The 16,319-nt window shown below is 40.5% G+C and overlaps 1 protein-coding gene across 8 annotated transcripts in view; it reads left to right on the top strand.

The window, feature by feature from the left end:
• MFAP3L (microfibril associated protein 3 like) overlaps positions 1 to 15,923 on the top strand; it is a 40,608-nt gene extending 24,685 nt beyond the window's left edge. For 7 of the 8 annotated variants that reach the window (XM_063723729.1, XM_054554715.2, XM_009240453.4 and 4 more), the window contains one exon: positions 10,202 to 15,923. In XM_063723729.1, the coding sequence (XP_063579799.1) occupies positions 10,202 to 11,133 (932 nt within the window). In that variant the 3' untranslated portion in view covers positions 11,134 to 15,923. Of the gene's footprint in view, positions 1 to 233; positions 499 to 10,201 lie in introns of all 8 variants that reach the window. The other variant, XM_054554718.2, reaches the window with a different exon arrangement.
• The last annotated feature ends 396 nt before the right edge of the window (positions 15,924 to 16,319 follow it).

Here is a 16,319-nt window from a genome sequence, read left to right as displayed (position 1 = left end):
TTAGAACCAAACTAACAAAATTATAATTTTCATTAACAACCACTGTCATTTACTAAGTCCCTGCACCAATTAGAAATATTATTTCTAATCCTTATAATAAGCCCTACAGTGAAGTGTTATTAATCCTCATGTATACAGATGAGAAACCAGTTGAAACCAGAGGGTATGACACAACCAGAGTGTGGCCAGCGGGTATTCATTCTCCCTCTGTGTCCCACCACATCATCCTTTAGGTCCTGTAGGTGAAAAATGTTGAAGAGCCTCTCACTCAGACTGAGTGAATATGAGAAGAATTCCTAGATGGAAAAGGCATCCTCACTACCGATAGCAAGGTCAGACAGTGTTAGGATTTGTGCCGGAACATGTGTGTGTACATGCCATGCACATGCACAAAAAGGCGTTCAGAAATCATCGGTGAGTCACTCGAGGAGCACACTGCCGTTCGCTTTGTGATTAGCCTGGAAAGGAGCAATTTCATGTCTCGTTTCTGCTGAAAAGGTGAGAGAGCTGTTATTCATGCCAGCCCCCTCCAGGCCCAGAGAGAATGGGGCTATTTCCTGTCATTGGCAGGAGCAGCAGCTGGTTTGCTTTGCTTGCCTGGTGCTGTCACTTCAATTCCACAGGATCAGGAGAGGCTAATGTGTGATCTCTATCTGGAAGACTTTTGTTTTTGTAGTTCAGCAAAGAGCCTGTTTGGGGTAGTCCACCCACCATAAAGCAGACAACATGAATAACCACAGATGGCCACGAAATATACTGTTTTCAGTTTTCCTTTTGCTAGAAGTGAGTAGAAATGTATAGTAGCCAGGAATTAAGTCCTAACTATTTCAGGCACTAATTATCCAATGTGTTTTCACTGTTGCTTCTTACTGTGACTTTAAACCATTTACATTAACATTAGCACCTCTCTGAGATAAGTAACAAGGATTTCAAGAAAGTCAACTGGTTTCACCCCTTGTAAACATGTCTGGGTTTGTTAGAGATTAAGTTTGAAATTCTTCCATTAAGTTAGGTTTTTTACTTTTCCTGTGGATTTGTTTTCTGTACTCTTGTTGTGTCTGGTTGCCAAAAACACTTAAGCACTGAGTCCACAATTGTCACAACTGCTACTATAGTGCTATGGAATTCATTATTATAAATTTTGCCTCTAGTTTACTTTGCTTTATTGTTTTTATCCCTCTACTTTTGCAGGTTTCTTTGAATAGGTTGTAATATGCCTTTTAACTAGTTCTGCAAGGGACCATGACAAGCTGTGTCAGCCAGTGATAAGACTGTAGTTATCACCTCCCTACTTAATATTTATATATCAATAGGTCGGTGTCCACAGCATTAGATGTAAATTATCCTTTACCTCTAAGATCAGTGTGAAGTGGTCTATTAACCTGTTATACTGAATTCTTGTTTAGTATATTAAATACTTAAGATTTAAAACACTCATCAAGACCATGTGCAGTGGCTCATGGCTATAATCCCAGCACTTTGGGAGGCCAAGATGGGAGGGTCACTTGAGCCCAGGAATTCAAGATCAGCCTGGGCAACATAGTGAGACCCTGTCTCTATGGAAAAAAAAAAAGTTAGCAGGGCTTGGTGGCACATACCTGTAGTCCCTGCTACTGGGGAGGCTGAGGTGGGATGATTGCATGAGTCTGGGAGTTTGAGGCTGCAGTGAGCCTTAATCACAATACTGCTTTCCAGCCTGGGCAATAGCAAGATCCTATCTCAAAAACAAACAAAACATCAAATGGTACCAAACACAATTTATGATTTGTGAACATATGTACATATTATTGGAAAATATGTAATTATGAATATATGATTGGAAATTGAGAAGAATCGCTCTATATAGTCTTTAAGGAAGTTCTTTGACTTTTCTCAACCACGGTTTTCTTGTCTGTGAAATAGAGATCATCCTTTTTTACTACAAGTGGGGTTGTGAGTCTTAAATGCTTAGCAGAGGTACCTGGAATATAGCAAGATCTCAGTAAGTGGCACTGCTATTATTATTGTTAATATTATACTATATCCTCACAATAATAGGTTTCAATTGCTAAAAATCCCTGTTTCTTAATATAGTGTGTTTTGTAAAGAAAGAGTTTTCTGGGTAATTTAATATTCTCTCTCTCAATTTCTCAACCTTTCCAAAACTCAGTAAATGCAAAAGAAATTCCTATCCCTTAAATGTTATTTGAAATTTCCAAATAACGTCCTGATTACTATGACAGTGAGTTTGGGATTCTCTTCTCATCAGAGGCCTGCTTTCCTGGTGCATCACTTCTGTGTACAAAGGGCCCTTTGATATCTAATGTGCTTCTACCTCGGAAGAAAGCAGTGTATGTGGAAATTACAAAGTATTATGCACCAGATGAATTTTGCATTTGCCTAACCCCGTGGTTCTCAGCTGGGAACTGTTTTCTCCACAGAGGACACGTGGCCAAGTCTGGAGACATTTTTGGTTGTCATAACCAGTGGGGTCAGGCTGGTTGTGCTCCTGGCTTCAAGTGGGTAGAGGCCAGAGGTGCTGCTAAACAGCCTACATTGCACAGGACAGACCCCTACAATAAATAATTATCCAGCCCCAAATGTCAGTAGTACCCGAGTTGAGAAACCCTGCTGTAACCCAAAGGAGCAACCCCTTGGCTAACTAAAGAATCATTCCAAAGTAGATCCCATAGAAGCAGTTTAATTTACGTTACTAAGGTTAATTTTCTGAATTGAGCCATATCAAATGCCAACCTGTTAACCACCATTTGTGTGTTTCTTCAGTGAGTTGTGCTCCACTTGGGATGTGAGCCCAGATAGCTTTAGTCTTAGCAATGAAAAGACCCTTCCAGATCCATTTCAGATATGGATGACAGCTAAGGTTCCCAAAATGGAAGTGATTAATGTGAACTAAGTGTAGGGTGCTGTTATTTTGGAGGACCACCTGTAGCTACTCTCTAGAAAAGACTATTATGAGCCCATGTATTATGATTCCATGTTCTATGGAATTACATGCTTGGCACTTCTTTAAAAATTAAGATTACCAGATCAAATTAGCTAGAGGAACAGATGTTTCCTTTTCCAGGAAATAAAAAGACAGTAGGTTATTTTCAGGTATTAGTACCTTGAAGTAGAACAGAACTACAGATTCTGAACAGCAAAATCCTTCCATCCCCACCTTCCTGAGTTGAAAGCTTAGCTAAGCCTATATTATCCCAGGCCACCTTCGCTCTACATGATGTAAGAAATAGCTTGTTAGAGCTGCCCTAGTCCTCTCTGAAGAGGTCTCTTGGGAGGGTTGTGGGTGGGGTTGGGGAGGCACAAGAGCACTTGCAGCTTCTGGGATTCATAACCTGATGCTGCAGTGGCTTCAAGGAGCTGTCATCTTCTGCAGAAGCCTTGTAACAGGTGCAGCCATGCAGTGCTAAATTTGCTTTCAATTATGTTTGGTAAAAAGGCATGAATCCTGTCTCTTCAGTAGCCTATATTTCACAAAATATGTGCCACATTTATAGATACAAACACATATGCACACATTTTGTGCTTCTTTGAAGGGTGCCGATTCTACGCAATCCTCCTTTGAATGAATGTTGTATTTCATTTATTGTTTGCATAAACATTTACTGGAACTCTCACTATCTGAATATTTTTAAATTAGTTTCAAGAAACTAACATACTCATTTTGGCAGATTTAATTCTTCTCCTGGAAAAGCATGGGTGTGTGAGGCTTAAGAGCCAAAGTGTCTAAACAGGATAGTTAATACAGTTTTAATCTGTTTATACCACTCATTGGGAATATAGACAAACCATACATCCATCACTGTTTACACACACGCATTCATAAAATGATTGGAAATTTTAAAAGCTTAGCATTTGGGTATAATTTTTTTTTTTTTTTCAGTCAGCTTTCTCAAGTTGAAAATGTTAATTTTTAACGCTTAGTGATCCTAAAGTAAACCTGGAAAGATTTAAGGTTTCGGTAGAAGTGGTGTTTGGAGAAAAGCTGTGATTACAGTATCCGTGGAGGTTGTGCTCTCACTTTCCCTGTGATTCTTCAGTTCAGAATGCATTGCTCATTGCTGCTCCTTGCTGTACAGCAATTATTTGCTCAGAAGTTGTTTGTGTGAGCGTTAGTTCTGATGTTGTCATCTGTTGGTTTCACACTAAGTCACAGTCACCCCTGTACCATAGAATCTCTTGCATTTACAGGTTTAATTGTAACCATAGGATGCTATTGATCTGTTCTCTCACTGCCAGATGGGCTACCTGGCACTGTCCTATTGAGGAGACATTGGGCCATACCACGTGGGCATGCCACCACGGCGAGCACCGTGGTCCCAGGTCAGCTGCCTTCCCGGTGTGGAACCCACCACGGTTATGACTTCTCCCAGAGAAAGTGAGCTGGAGAGGAGAGCTCTGAACTATGTCCCTGGGAAGAAACACTGTTCTTAAAAAGATTTTTTTATTATTATTACCTTGGTTGGTTTACATCATTACTGTTTTTCCAGTCAACCTAGGCTTGCCTGATTTGAAGAATTTCAAGAAGTCTAAGAGTGGGTCATAGGCTACCTTCATTTTAAGTTGTGATCAAATCATCCTTCCAACAGTGTTACCAGCCTGATGACTACCTGCAGTGCATGGGAGTGTCCCTTACCCTACATTCTCAGCAATATAAAAAAAAAAAAAAAGGAAAAGAATTAAGGAAAGGAGGCCGAGCTGGGCAGGAGTCGGCCATCCAGGCTGCGGTGAGTTGTGTGTGATAGAAGGGCCGTGAGCTACCGGGCCTGCTCCTTATGCCTACCCAGCCAGGCAGCCGTCACTTTCCACTGCCGGCAATGTCACTAGCGACTCCCCTTTATTCTGGCAACCTGAAAGATGAAAAAGTTGTTTTAAAAATGACTGTAATCTCTATAAATGTAGTCATAATTTACATATTAGTGATTTTCTACACATAGACACCATTCACATTTCTTGTTTTTGCCAGTGATCTGTTCATAGCCTTTTCCCATTTTTTCTTTTGGGTTTGTCTTGACTTGCTTGATTTATAGCTGTTCATTATGTTTTAGAGTCATTAAGTATTTGTCTGTCAAACATTCTAGAATTTTCTCCTGGCCCGTCATTTGCTTTTAACTTTAATATGGTGTATGTTATATTGAAAAAAATTAATTTAGGGGAAATCTGATCCAGGGGTGTTTTCCTTTACAGCTTCTGAGGTGTTTGAAATGCTTAAAAAGGACTTCCTATTTCCAGGTTATAAAAATATTTTATATCCTGTATTAACTTTATGCTTCTAATTTTACATTTAGATCTTCCGAGTAGTTGGAATTTATTTTTATGTATCACATAAAGTAGGAATTTGCCTTTATTTTCTTGCAAATGAACAGTCATCTATCCCAATAGCCTTCCCCCCTCCCCCCACCCCACAATTTGAAATGCTGTCGTCTTCATCTTTAAACTTCTCACGCTTGGCTGCACCTGCTTCTGGACTTTCAGGTTTCCTCCACTGATTTAATCAGAGTTCACACAAGGCTTTATTGGGAAATGGAGCAAGACTTGAGGATGGGGTCTTAACTGGGCTAAATGTGTGAGGCTGGGACTTGGGGTGGGGAGGAAGAAGGCCTTGCAGGCAGAGAGGGAGCATGAGGGAAGGTCCTGTGGCCCCTCTAAGAAATACAGTAAGGCAAACCTGTCAGGGGAAAAGTCATGTAAATGAGGTCGTGAAGCAGGCAGGGCTCCAGTTCTCCTGCAGGATGGATATAAAGCTCTTGCACATTTGGGGGTCCTCCTGTAATCCAGCCCTGCTTTCCTCCATCTGAGCCCTTCTCGGTTTTCTAGTGGTCAGCTCCAGCGGCTCACAGTGTTCCCTCTTGTGCTCATGTGCTCCCTGTGACCTCAAAAGTTCTTTCTCTTTTACTCCCATTCCTCTCCCTACCTGTGCCAGTGGATCTGGCTTAGCAGTGGCCTCCTCTAGGAAGCCCTTGCTCTCTGTCCCCTTCAGTCCCTCCCAGATGCCATTATACTTACCACATGATGCTGTGGTTGTGTCTCAGAGTCTGTTTTTCTCTTAGAACTGGATGTTTTATTGCAGTCAGGGGTCGTGTCTAACTCATCTTTGTATTCCCATCATCTAGCATGGAGCCTGGTACACAGTTTGCTCAATGATATTTGTTGACTGAATTAGTGAACAAGATAAAAAAAGATCACTGCCCTTCTACAAATGTCAGCTTTGTTGTGTGGCATAACCCATGCCCTGCAGTACAGCTCAGAAACAACATCTGCTAGCTTTTGTCTTTGCAAAGGAGAGACTGTCACCACAACACTGTTATCTACCTCTGGGAGATTTTCACATTTAACTCTTGTGCCTGGAGTTTCTTGGGGAAGAGTGTGACAGGTCCCTGGCAATTTCTAGTCTCCAGGAGACGTGAGATGCAGCAGCCTTTGTCCTGCAGCGTGTGTGAGCATTTTAGCCTAAAGCCTCAGGTGTGCATCACTTTCCAGAACAGGAGCTGAGAGAGAGGGGATGGAGGAAGGGTATTTCAAGGCAGGGGGTGGGGGGGTGGCGGGGCTACAGTGTGTGCAAGGAACAGGAAGTGTGTAACTGAGCCCAAGTGCAGGAAGAGCGTGAGAGTCTTTCCTCTTCTATTCAGAAGGTCATGGCGAGCTGGCTGCCTGTTTTTTCCTCCAAAATCATTGCATGTAGAACTGACTTGGCATCTGCTGCTGACATTTTGGGTTTTATTTGTGCTGAAGTGATGCAGCTTCATGAACATTCAGTGCATAAGCTTGACATTCCCACTCAGCTACAGTTTAAAATACATGAGGACTGCACTGTGTATCCCCATTTCACGTGTAAAGCACCGAAGATCTGTGATAGTCACCGTGGGTGTTTGTATAACTTTCTGGCAGCTGAAGTCAGGACCCTTCTAGAATGAGATGCAGGGCCAGGTATTTACAAACCGATGCGAATGGTAACGTGCAGCAGCGAGAACGTTTTTGAGATGTTCCTATCTGGACAGGTGCCGTGTGGATGGAGATTATTCTTGAGCATGAGCCCAAAGCTGATGTGGGAGGAGCCTCCAAACAGAATTTGCACCGTCTTTAGTTTTCAGAGCTGTATGTGGCAGTACAATGTGCATAAATCTTTATTTTTCACTAATGGAAGGGTAGGCTGAGGCTGAGAGGAAATATTTGGAGTCTTGGTTCTCAGAACAAATTAATATATTGGCCTTTACAAAAAAGGGGGTGGGGGAATACAGAAATACACAACCTTCGAGGCTGCAGACCTTAGTTCTGTTCTATGATAGTCTTAGAACTGTGTTGGCTTCCAAAGACTTGGACTCACTTTGTGGTCCGGTAATAGTATGTTTTAATCCAGGTCACATACTCATTTTACCATATCTCACCCAGAATTCTAAGTGACATTAACATTACCTTAACCTATAAAATAAAGATGACGATTGTTTCCAGAGGAATCTAGTAATGGACTGAAAACGAAAGAGACGTTTTGGTATCCTTGTCCTCCATTGGAAACAGGAAATTGCTGGCAGAGAGAGCTGTGATGATCTCATTTAACTAGATTGTTACAGCTCATGCTATAGGTAATAACCCACCTGCTTTAGGATTATAATATATGCACTCACATTTGTCATGGTTTATAGTTAATATAGTCACTTCACAGATACATGACTGGGCTTCAAACTTTCAGAACAAATAAAATTAAATATTGGATAAAGTATATGAAAACCATTAGTCTGTGGACCCAATGTGCTGGGCTAAGAATCTGAATATACTCCAAGTGATAATTTATCTGCTAGACGTCTCACAGATTTCCCCAAAATGAACCACACATATCACCTAATTAGACTGCATTTGATTCCAAGCTATGCCTCTTTTAACAGTGTCACAAGAAATGTTTGAAGTGTCTTTAAGTAGTTGTCTGAATTGAACTACTTGGTTGTAGATTAGATAAATGCATATCAATAGACAATTAAAAGCATATCTGAAAACTCAAAGTTCACATTCAGAAACATTTTTAAATATTCAATAGAGGAAAGCATTGGGATGTTGTAGCTAGTATTTTCACATTTTACTTTTCTGTAACAATTAGAACATAATGATCACTAAAGTTGTTACTTAGGTTTGGGGAAAAAGCTGTTGATATTACCATCAGATGCCTGTCTTGTTAGTGTTCTCTTCTTCTGTACCCAGGTTCAGACTACTTTGTCCTTATATTTACAGATAATTGTTCCAAAAAGTGGTACAGATGGGGAGGAGGTAAACAAACTGATCCTAACCATTCTTCACACAAATAACCTCACCTTCTCACCCTCCTCCACTCTATTTTCTGCTATATGTTCCAACAAAAGGAAGGTAAATATGAGAAACTACAAGCATAGCCTGTAAGTCTCTAGAACCCAACGTCTTCTCTATGGAATAAGCTTTCAATCAGTTAGACTTTTGTTCTGTTTTTGTCCATGCCTGCTGCAGTCTACTTTTATGAGACATGCAAATTATAAGAAAATAAATTGACAAGGTAACTTTCCTGGCCTCAGGTCATTGTATATTTGAATAAATCTGCAGCTGAAATATCAAAATTTATGTTCATGGGATGAAAGTGTTAGAAGCCTTGCCCATGTCCCATCTGAATTAGCAAGAATTTCACAGACCGAGTAGGTTGGTTTATTCATACACATTCACAAGAAGCTGAAAATTCACTAGATTTTCCAAGCCAGTGTTTTCTACTCTTGGAGGAAATACACTGGCTGAATTGTTAGAAAAGGGTTACTCAGGGACACCAGAAACTGCTCTTCACAGATGTTCTTTCAGAAGGCACAGTCATGTGACAGCATCCACCGAGAGGCTCCCGCTGGATTCGCCCTGGCCAGTGGGAAGGAGGAACTGTAGAACCCCAGGAAGTACCTCATTGACACGTCCAGCTTCCTTAAGAAAGTTCCTTGAAGCAGAGGACACTGCGGGAAAACAGGCCCTGTGTTGCCTTATTCCGTAGTCCATTGGAACCCTGTATTAACAACAAAAAACAAAACAAAACAAAAATTGCTTTTGGGAAATACCAGGCTTTCTGTTAGAATTAAAACTCACTACCATAAGGAGAGCAAACAAATAATATACAGTGCAATAATAGATTCTTAAAAGGAAACTCTGCGTTCAGTTGCCCCAGCTCTCAGGAGAGGTTTCTCTAGTCGGTTCGGGGAACTAGAATGTTTTTATGGAGAAATAATCTGCCTGTTCCTTAGAACTCCCCAAAAGCCTAACTGGGATCTTCATTTGCTCTATGGGACAGTCCAGGGAGGTAGTAGGGTTTCAGAAGGGTTCAGACCTAACACCCTGAAGCCACATCTAGTATCATGTTTCACGGGGGTCTTTGCTAAATTCAAACCAAAGTGTTTCACTGAATTCAAAATATCATTCCTGAGGCAATGCTAGATCCTTTCCAGAGAGGGTGGTGGGGGTAAGAAGACTCACATTTATTATCAATATGTGTTCTCCTTCGTGTCAAGCTTATTTTCAACTTGATGGGTCTGTAATTTATTTGCAAGGCTAAAACAAATTGATATTAATTCATATCCAGCCTCTGAATACTCACATTGTTAGCTTGTAACTTTAAATAGTATAGAATATTCACTGTGGAGTCTCAAAATGAATGACACAAATTATGTTTTAATTAACTGAAATCATACAAGGATTGCTTCAATCTTAAATTTGAGAAACTCAGGTAAACAATTTAATTGCATTAACCTCCCCAGTGAACATATATTCAATGGCAGCATGCTCACTGGCAGGTTAGAGAATCAGTTGCTTTTAAAGTTAAGGAACTCTTCAATAAGAGCACAGTGTCTTCCAGATTGTTTCTCTCATTTTTCACTAGGATGTGGAGTTAGACAATATGGTTTGGTAGTTAAGAGTGCAGCCTCTGGAACTCAAGTTCATCTTCCAGTTCTACAGCTTCCAAGCTGGTGCCCTTGGGAGTGTTGTCTAACCTGACTGTGCCTCAGTTTCCCCATCCTGTAAAGCGGAAGGAGTGTCAGGGGCCCCCTTGCAGAGTTATTGTGAGGATTAAATGAGCTGATGCATGTCACTGCCTGCCACATAGTAAGCATGTGAAGTCGACGTTCACAGTAGTAGATGTTCTTAGAAACGTATCAGTTTGTAGTCATGGGAGCTCTGTGTCCTTGGTTGAATTCTCTTCTCTCCTTTCCGACAGGAAAATGGCAAATGCACGACAGTGGCCTCCTGAACATCACCAAGGTATCCTTCTCAGACCGGGGTAAATACACGTGTGTGGCTTCTAACATCTACGGCACCGTGAACAACACGGTGACCTTGCGCGTCATCTTCACTTCTGGAGACATGGGTGTCTACTACATGGTCGTGTGCCTGGTGGCCTTCACCATCGTCATGGTCCTCAATATCACCCGCCTGTGCATGATGAGCAGCCATCTAAAGAAGACCGAGAAGGCCATCAATGAGTTCTTTAGGACCGAAGGTGCAGAGAAGCTGCAGAAGGCATTTGAGATCGCCAAGCGCATCCCCATCATCACCTCCGCCAAAACTCTAGAGCTTGCCAAAGTCACCCAGTTCAAAACCATGGAGTTCGCCCGCTACATCGAAGAGCTTGCCAGGAGCGTGCCTCTGCCGCCTCTCATTATGAACTGCAGGACTATCATGGAGGAGATTATGGAGGTGGTTGGGCTGGAGGAGCAGGGACAGAATTTTGTGAGGCATACTCCAGAGGGCCAGGAGGCCGCAGACAGGGATGAGGTCTACACAATCCCCAACTCTCTGAAGCGGAGCGACTCCCCCGCCGCTGACTCGGACGCCTCATCGCTGCACGAGCAACCTCAGCAAATTGCCATCAAGGTGTCAGTTCACCCGCAGTCCAAAAAAGAGCATGCAGATGACCAAGAGGGTGGACAGTTTGAAGTCAAAGATGTAGAGGAGACAGAACTGTCGGCTGAACATTCCCCCGAAACTGCAGAGCCTTCTACCGATGTCACGTCCACCGAGCTAACATCTGAAGAGCCAACACCTGTTGAGGTACCAGATAAGGTACTGCCGCCAGCTTACCTGGAAGCCACAGAGCCAGCAGTGACACATGACAAAAACACCTGCATTATTTACGAAAGCCATGTCTAATACCAACCCCAAAAAGCTATGCATATCAAGAAAATCAGGGGCTGCTCCTTGTAATACAGATGTAGTACGCACTTGCCGCTAAGCCTTACCAGGAGACTCTCATCCCTTAGGTAGGAGTGATGCCACTTTAAAAGGAGAAACACCTGCCTGCAGTGAATGGGACTGGAATTTTCCCAGTAGAAAAGGGTGCGAGAAACATCAGGGTGCAGAATTGATATCAGACAGAAGGTGTCTATGTGATAATGAGTTTTAGAGGCTGATCTCTGCCAAATACCTTAATTGGTGATGCCTTCTTGGCAAAGAGTACACCACTGTAAGATTTCTGAGTTCAAGAACCCTGTCCAATGCACCCTGCATTGCTTTTCCTTTTAAAAAGTATAGGTCTGCTACAATAGCAAATGCACGTACGTGGGTTTTTTGCACTTTCTTCTCAGTTTTAATTTTGCTTTTCCTTTATAATGAGGTCACTGTTATTAATACTAATTGTTCATTCTGGTTTAGTCCTCATTGCCATTTTTGTCCTTATGTTTCCCTAGAACACGTACCTCAGAGACTTTGGTATCAGTCACCAGTACCAGGGCTGATATCTACAAGTCACATTACATTTGTCATGTTCCAAAGTAGTTACGAGGCTTGTTATTTTTTTTTCATTCCCCAGGCCTATTTTCATAGATTGCTTTTTTTGTTTGTTTCCAACGAAGCTGCTGTTAAACGAAACTGAGAAAAACTTTGCCCCGGAATAGCACTTTAATAGTCAAAAATGTGTTTACCTGTCTGATTCAGTGAGCCTTTTGGTGAGCTCAGCTGAGATGTAGAGGGAGACTGTAAAAGGTTAAATATACCCACACCACCCATGAAAGTCACTGTTTAAGTTACATCATCCTCCAAATAAAGACTGATTCTTTACCTGGAAAATGTATTGCTTCCAAAGACATCGGATTCAGTGGATTCCTGTAGATTATAGAATATTGGCTTCCAAACAGGCTTACAGGGACCATATGCTGTTGGATGACATATAACCAGGTCCACTTTTGTGAACTGCATAGCTGACTTGGTTGTCCTTAAAGGAGAAAGCGAAAGGTTAGGGTAATAGTAAAGGGAACTGTGCCATCAAATTTTATGCCAAAACGGTTGAATAATTATTCAGTCCTGCAAGAAAGTGGTTATATGTGAGGTGCATGATGTTACAGAAAGAAGACAAAATTAGTCATCCAAAGGCTTAATACCCACTGTGCCAATAACCAGCTGCCTGGCTTTGCACAAGTCTGGGCCTCTCAGGTCCCTTATCTGTAGAAGGGGCAGATGACATGAGCTCTGAGCACTGTTGAAATGGTGTCACTATCTCACAGAACCAAACCAATATTCACATCCTTGCTCCTTTTCACAATCACTTTAAAGATTTTTGCTTTCATCTCTCGGTCCACCTAACATTTTCATGCCGCATTACTTAAATAAGAATGTTGGTTTTGAGAAATCATAGCATTTTAAACAAATTGTGGATCTTCTCCTTCCAAAAAAGCCATTAGGAACACATCTGCAATTAAGATTTAATATTGGTGAGAATGAGTGGTTTTATTTAATTTTCCCTTATAAGCAAAGGAGACAGTAACCTTAATAAACTCATAGAGGCCTTGGCCACATCAGGTAATGGGGTTATGATGTCCAAGATTGCATGGATCACATTGGTGATGAGAGCAGACCCAGATGTTTAGTCCTCACTCTGTCACCATCTGAGGAGGTGACCTTGGGCAACTCACTTCCTCTCTCTGGGGTTTAATCTTTTTCATCTGTAAAATATGCAGATAGTACTTGAGGGTCTACAGGATCCCTTCTAGTTGAAACATTTATAGTTCACAGAAAGTTTGCAGTCTTCCAGGATAACCAACCCCCGTTGCATGAGACAAGCAAAAAATGGGTCCATGAAGTTGGATGCTTTTGCCATCCAAACTTTACAACAAACATTATCTGGCTCTGTAATTGAGAGCAGTGGGCTTGGTTTTAAACCTAGCCTTGATTTGTTTGTTTATAGATAACTGTTGTGGAAGGTGATAGAACTAGTCATGGAGTTTGATCAGACATCTCTTGAAAAGGACTGACCTGTTGACTTCTGGTTAGAAGTGCTTTGGGCAGTCACATAAAGAAATGAGCAGTGAGAAATCAGGAGAAATTATGACTCCTGTTGGGCTTTCTGGACTAGCATTGTATGTTTTTGGGTTGCAGAAAAGTTTTAACACCACCTCTTAGAATATAAAAATTTTCCAGTTGTCATGGAGGTCCACATATTCTTTACCATGGGTTTATATGCCCAAAGCAACAACAGAGGACTTAAGTTCATTTTGTGATACTGTATAAATGTTACCCCATTCTATTCAGTTGTCATTCCACCCAAACCCGTGTGTAGGATTCCACATGGAAAGGAGAAGGCATCCATTCCACCTAGACATTGAATAGTGATAATAAGCTAAAAATGGGCAGATTTTCAGTGGAGCAAGAGCAGAAATATGCGGCTAAAGAATGTTTCCTGATTGGTTTTGCTGCTTTAGACTGCAGTGGGGAGAGCTTATGTAGATTTTCAAAACTTTCTCCCTCTTTAAGGCATCATAATGCTCTCGGTTTTGATAATAGCTGACATAAAGGGAGGTTGACTTAAAATGGGAATTTCTCCTTCCAAAAATGCTACACTCTTCCTATCCATCCTACAGCTTCTTTATGAAATAAGAGAGGCCCTCCTGCTAGAATATGAAATGCAGAAGACCTCATGACTTTCAGCTGATTTTTCAAAGATAAAGTGAACTGTTCAGCTTCATAGAAATTCATGCGAGTGTGACTGAACGTGTGTGCATACACACTCGTGCACATTGGACTCATTTGGGCAGTTTTAAAAGCTTCACACTAAATCCAAAGCCTCGTCCTTTGGGTCGTATGTAGTCATTTGTAAAATCAATTTCTGGCTTCAGAGTCATCCTGGTCATATCTCTAGCAATGTTTTTCTTGAAATTCTGAAAATGATTCACATACGTGTGTACATTTAATTCACTTAGATGATCTGTAAACTTGGATGGTATTTATTCTAAATGGGGAAAACAATTTTATATGGAAAAATCTATGTAATTTATAATGGTTTTGTTTTATATATTATATTTTCATATCTTTAGGGCACATCTACTATCCTCATCTTTTTGTATACCATACTTAGCAAAAAGAAATACTAATACTTGACTAAAATCTCTAGGAACCAAATGTGGTACATGTGATATATAGCTTATAGAAATCGCTCTAAAAATCTCTGAATGTCTCATCCATCCCAAGCATTATTGTGCTGTGTCATTATGTCCAGAATGATTTGTCTTGGATGCTTATGAGCATTCCTTTTTCACAACTAAGGTTGAAAGACCTGACATCTCACACAATGGGGTTCTGGAATTCCCCTTTCCTCCTTTGTCTGTTTTTATTGTTTGTTTCATTTTTAATTGCACCAGTCTATGTTGTCGAAACTTTGTTTTGAAGGGCAAATGTGACATAACAAGAAAGCAATGTGATGGAAAGACTGGATGAATTTAACTATGGCTATGTAAATTATTTTAATGGACTGATAAGATGTTTCAAGTCTAATGCTTGGATCTTTATTTATTGGTGATCTAGGATCTGCTCAGCTCTTTAGCACATGAAGAAAATCAGGTACAAAGGACATTTGCATGTTTGGAACAGCATGCTCTAAGCCCCGTGCAGCCAACACAAATTAACTTGACAGTAGAAACACCAATTCCAGCTGCTGGAAGAAATGGTTTAGAAAGGCAAACCAGATACCTTTTATTCTGCGCTAGGAAATACAGTGTTGATCAGTGCTAAAACTCTTCAGTAGCAGTCACTGTCGTTCTTTTAACTGGGGATTTCCTTTCAGTGTTTGATTTGGTACCAAAACGGAGCATTTACCTTACATTTCAGATACTCTGTTTTATCAGCATTGTTCAGATACTTTCCTTTACCGCTCTTCACATATCCTTTTGGCATTGAGTAATTCTATAAATGTTTCTATTCTTGGTTTTCAAACCAAGTTATTCATACTCTTAAAATATCTACCAAATCTCATTGTATTTTCACATATTTTGAACATCAAGATACTGGTCATTTTAAAAAATCCTTCAGTAAATAACACAGTTTATTTTCCTAATGACATTTTTAGGGTTTCTTCATTGATCAACCAGGTTTGGGTTACACAAATCAATTGTGGGGGAAAAATCAAACAAAACAATTGCTTATTATATTTTCCGAAGGACTGAGCATTTATCTTTTATTCACAAAGATATCATATGAGGATGATAATGATCTTTAACAGATTTTTTAGAGATAGAATTTATAAAGAGGCTGATACTAAGAATACTACAATCAAAATTGAAGCTAGAGAATGTAAAAATAGAAAGTAAATAGTTCTAAGAATATTCTGGCATAAATTATTTTTATTTAGCCAATAAAATAGCCTCCAAATGTGTATCTCAGACACCATAGAGCTGCTAACAGTGAGAATCAAGGAAGATGCTTGCACTTAGATTTCGTTTGTTGTATTTCAGTAGTTCTGGATGTCCTTTGTTAAAATTGGAAAATGGAAAAATGTCTCGACAGAAATGTCAATCTGGTGATTTTGTGAACTGTAAAATGTTCACTTTTAAAAATAAAGTTGTAAACAAATGACTCATATAAGTTGGTATTACAGTAGCAAAAACAGAAAACCATGTGATCTATCCTGTATTTTGATTGATGCTTTAATAAAGGGTTTGCACAGCTGTGTGGAATGTGTGTCGTGTCCCACCTGAAGGGTGTGTAACTGTGGTTTGACTCATTCTTTCCAGTGGTATAAAACCTGCAGTCAGCTCTTACCCCTACCCTTTGCATCTGCAGCATTTCTTGGGAAAAGAGAAAACTGAAGTAATTTGTATGTAAAATCTGCATAATTTCGTCCCACTACAGAAGCCTAACTCTGTCCTAACAAATCTTACAGCAATTGATTTTAATCTATATCAAGAAATAATTTCTAGCACATCACATTGAGCTTGCTTTAGAGAATCCAAGAAAGAAACTCACATCCCTAAAACATTCCACAGGAAGAAGGCATCAGTAGCAGAAATGCCACAAAGCACCTAGACAACACCAAATCCAAGAACATGCTAAATAGGTTTATTTGACAATCA

The sequence above is a fragment of the Pongo abelii genome, chromosome 3 (genome assembly GCF_028885655.2).
Source record: "Pongo abelii isolate AG06213 chromosome 3, NHGRI_mPonAbe1-v2.0_pri, whole genome shotgun sequence".
NCBI lineage: Eukaryota > Metazoa > Chordata > Mammalia > Primates > Hominidae > Pongo > Pongo abelii.
The sequence above is the reverse complement of the archived record's forward strand: the minus strand, read 5'-3'. Positions and strand labels throughout refer to the sequence as shown.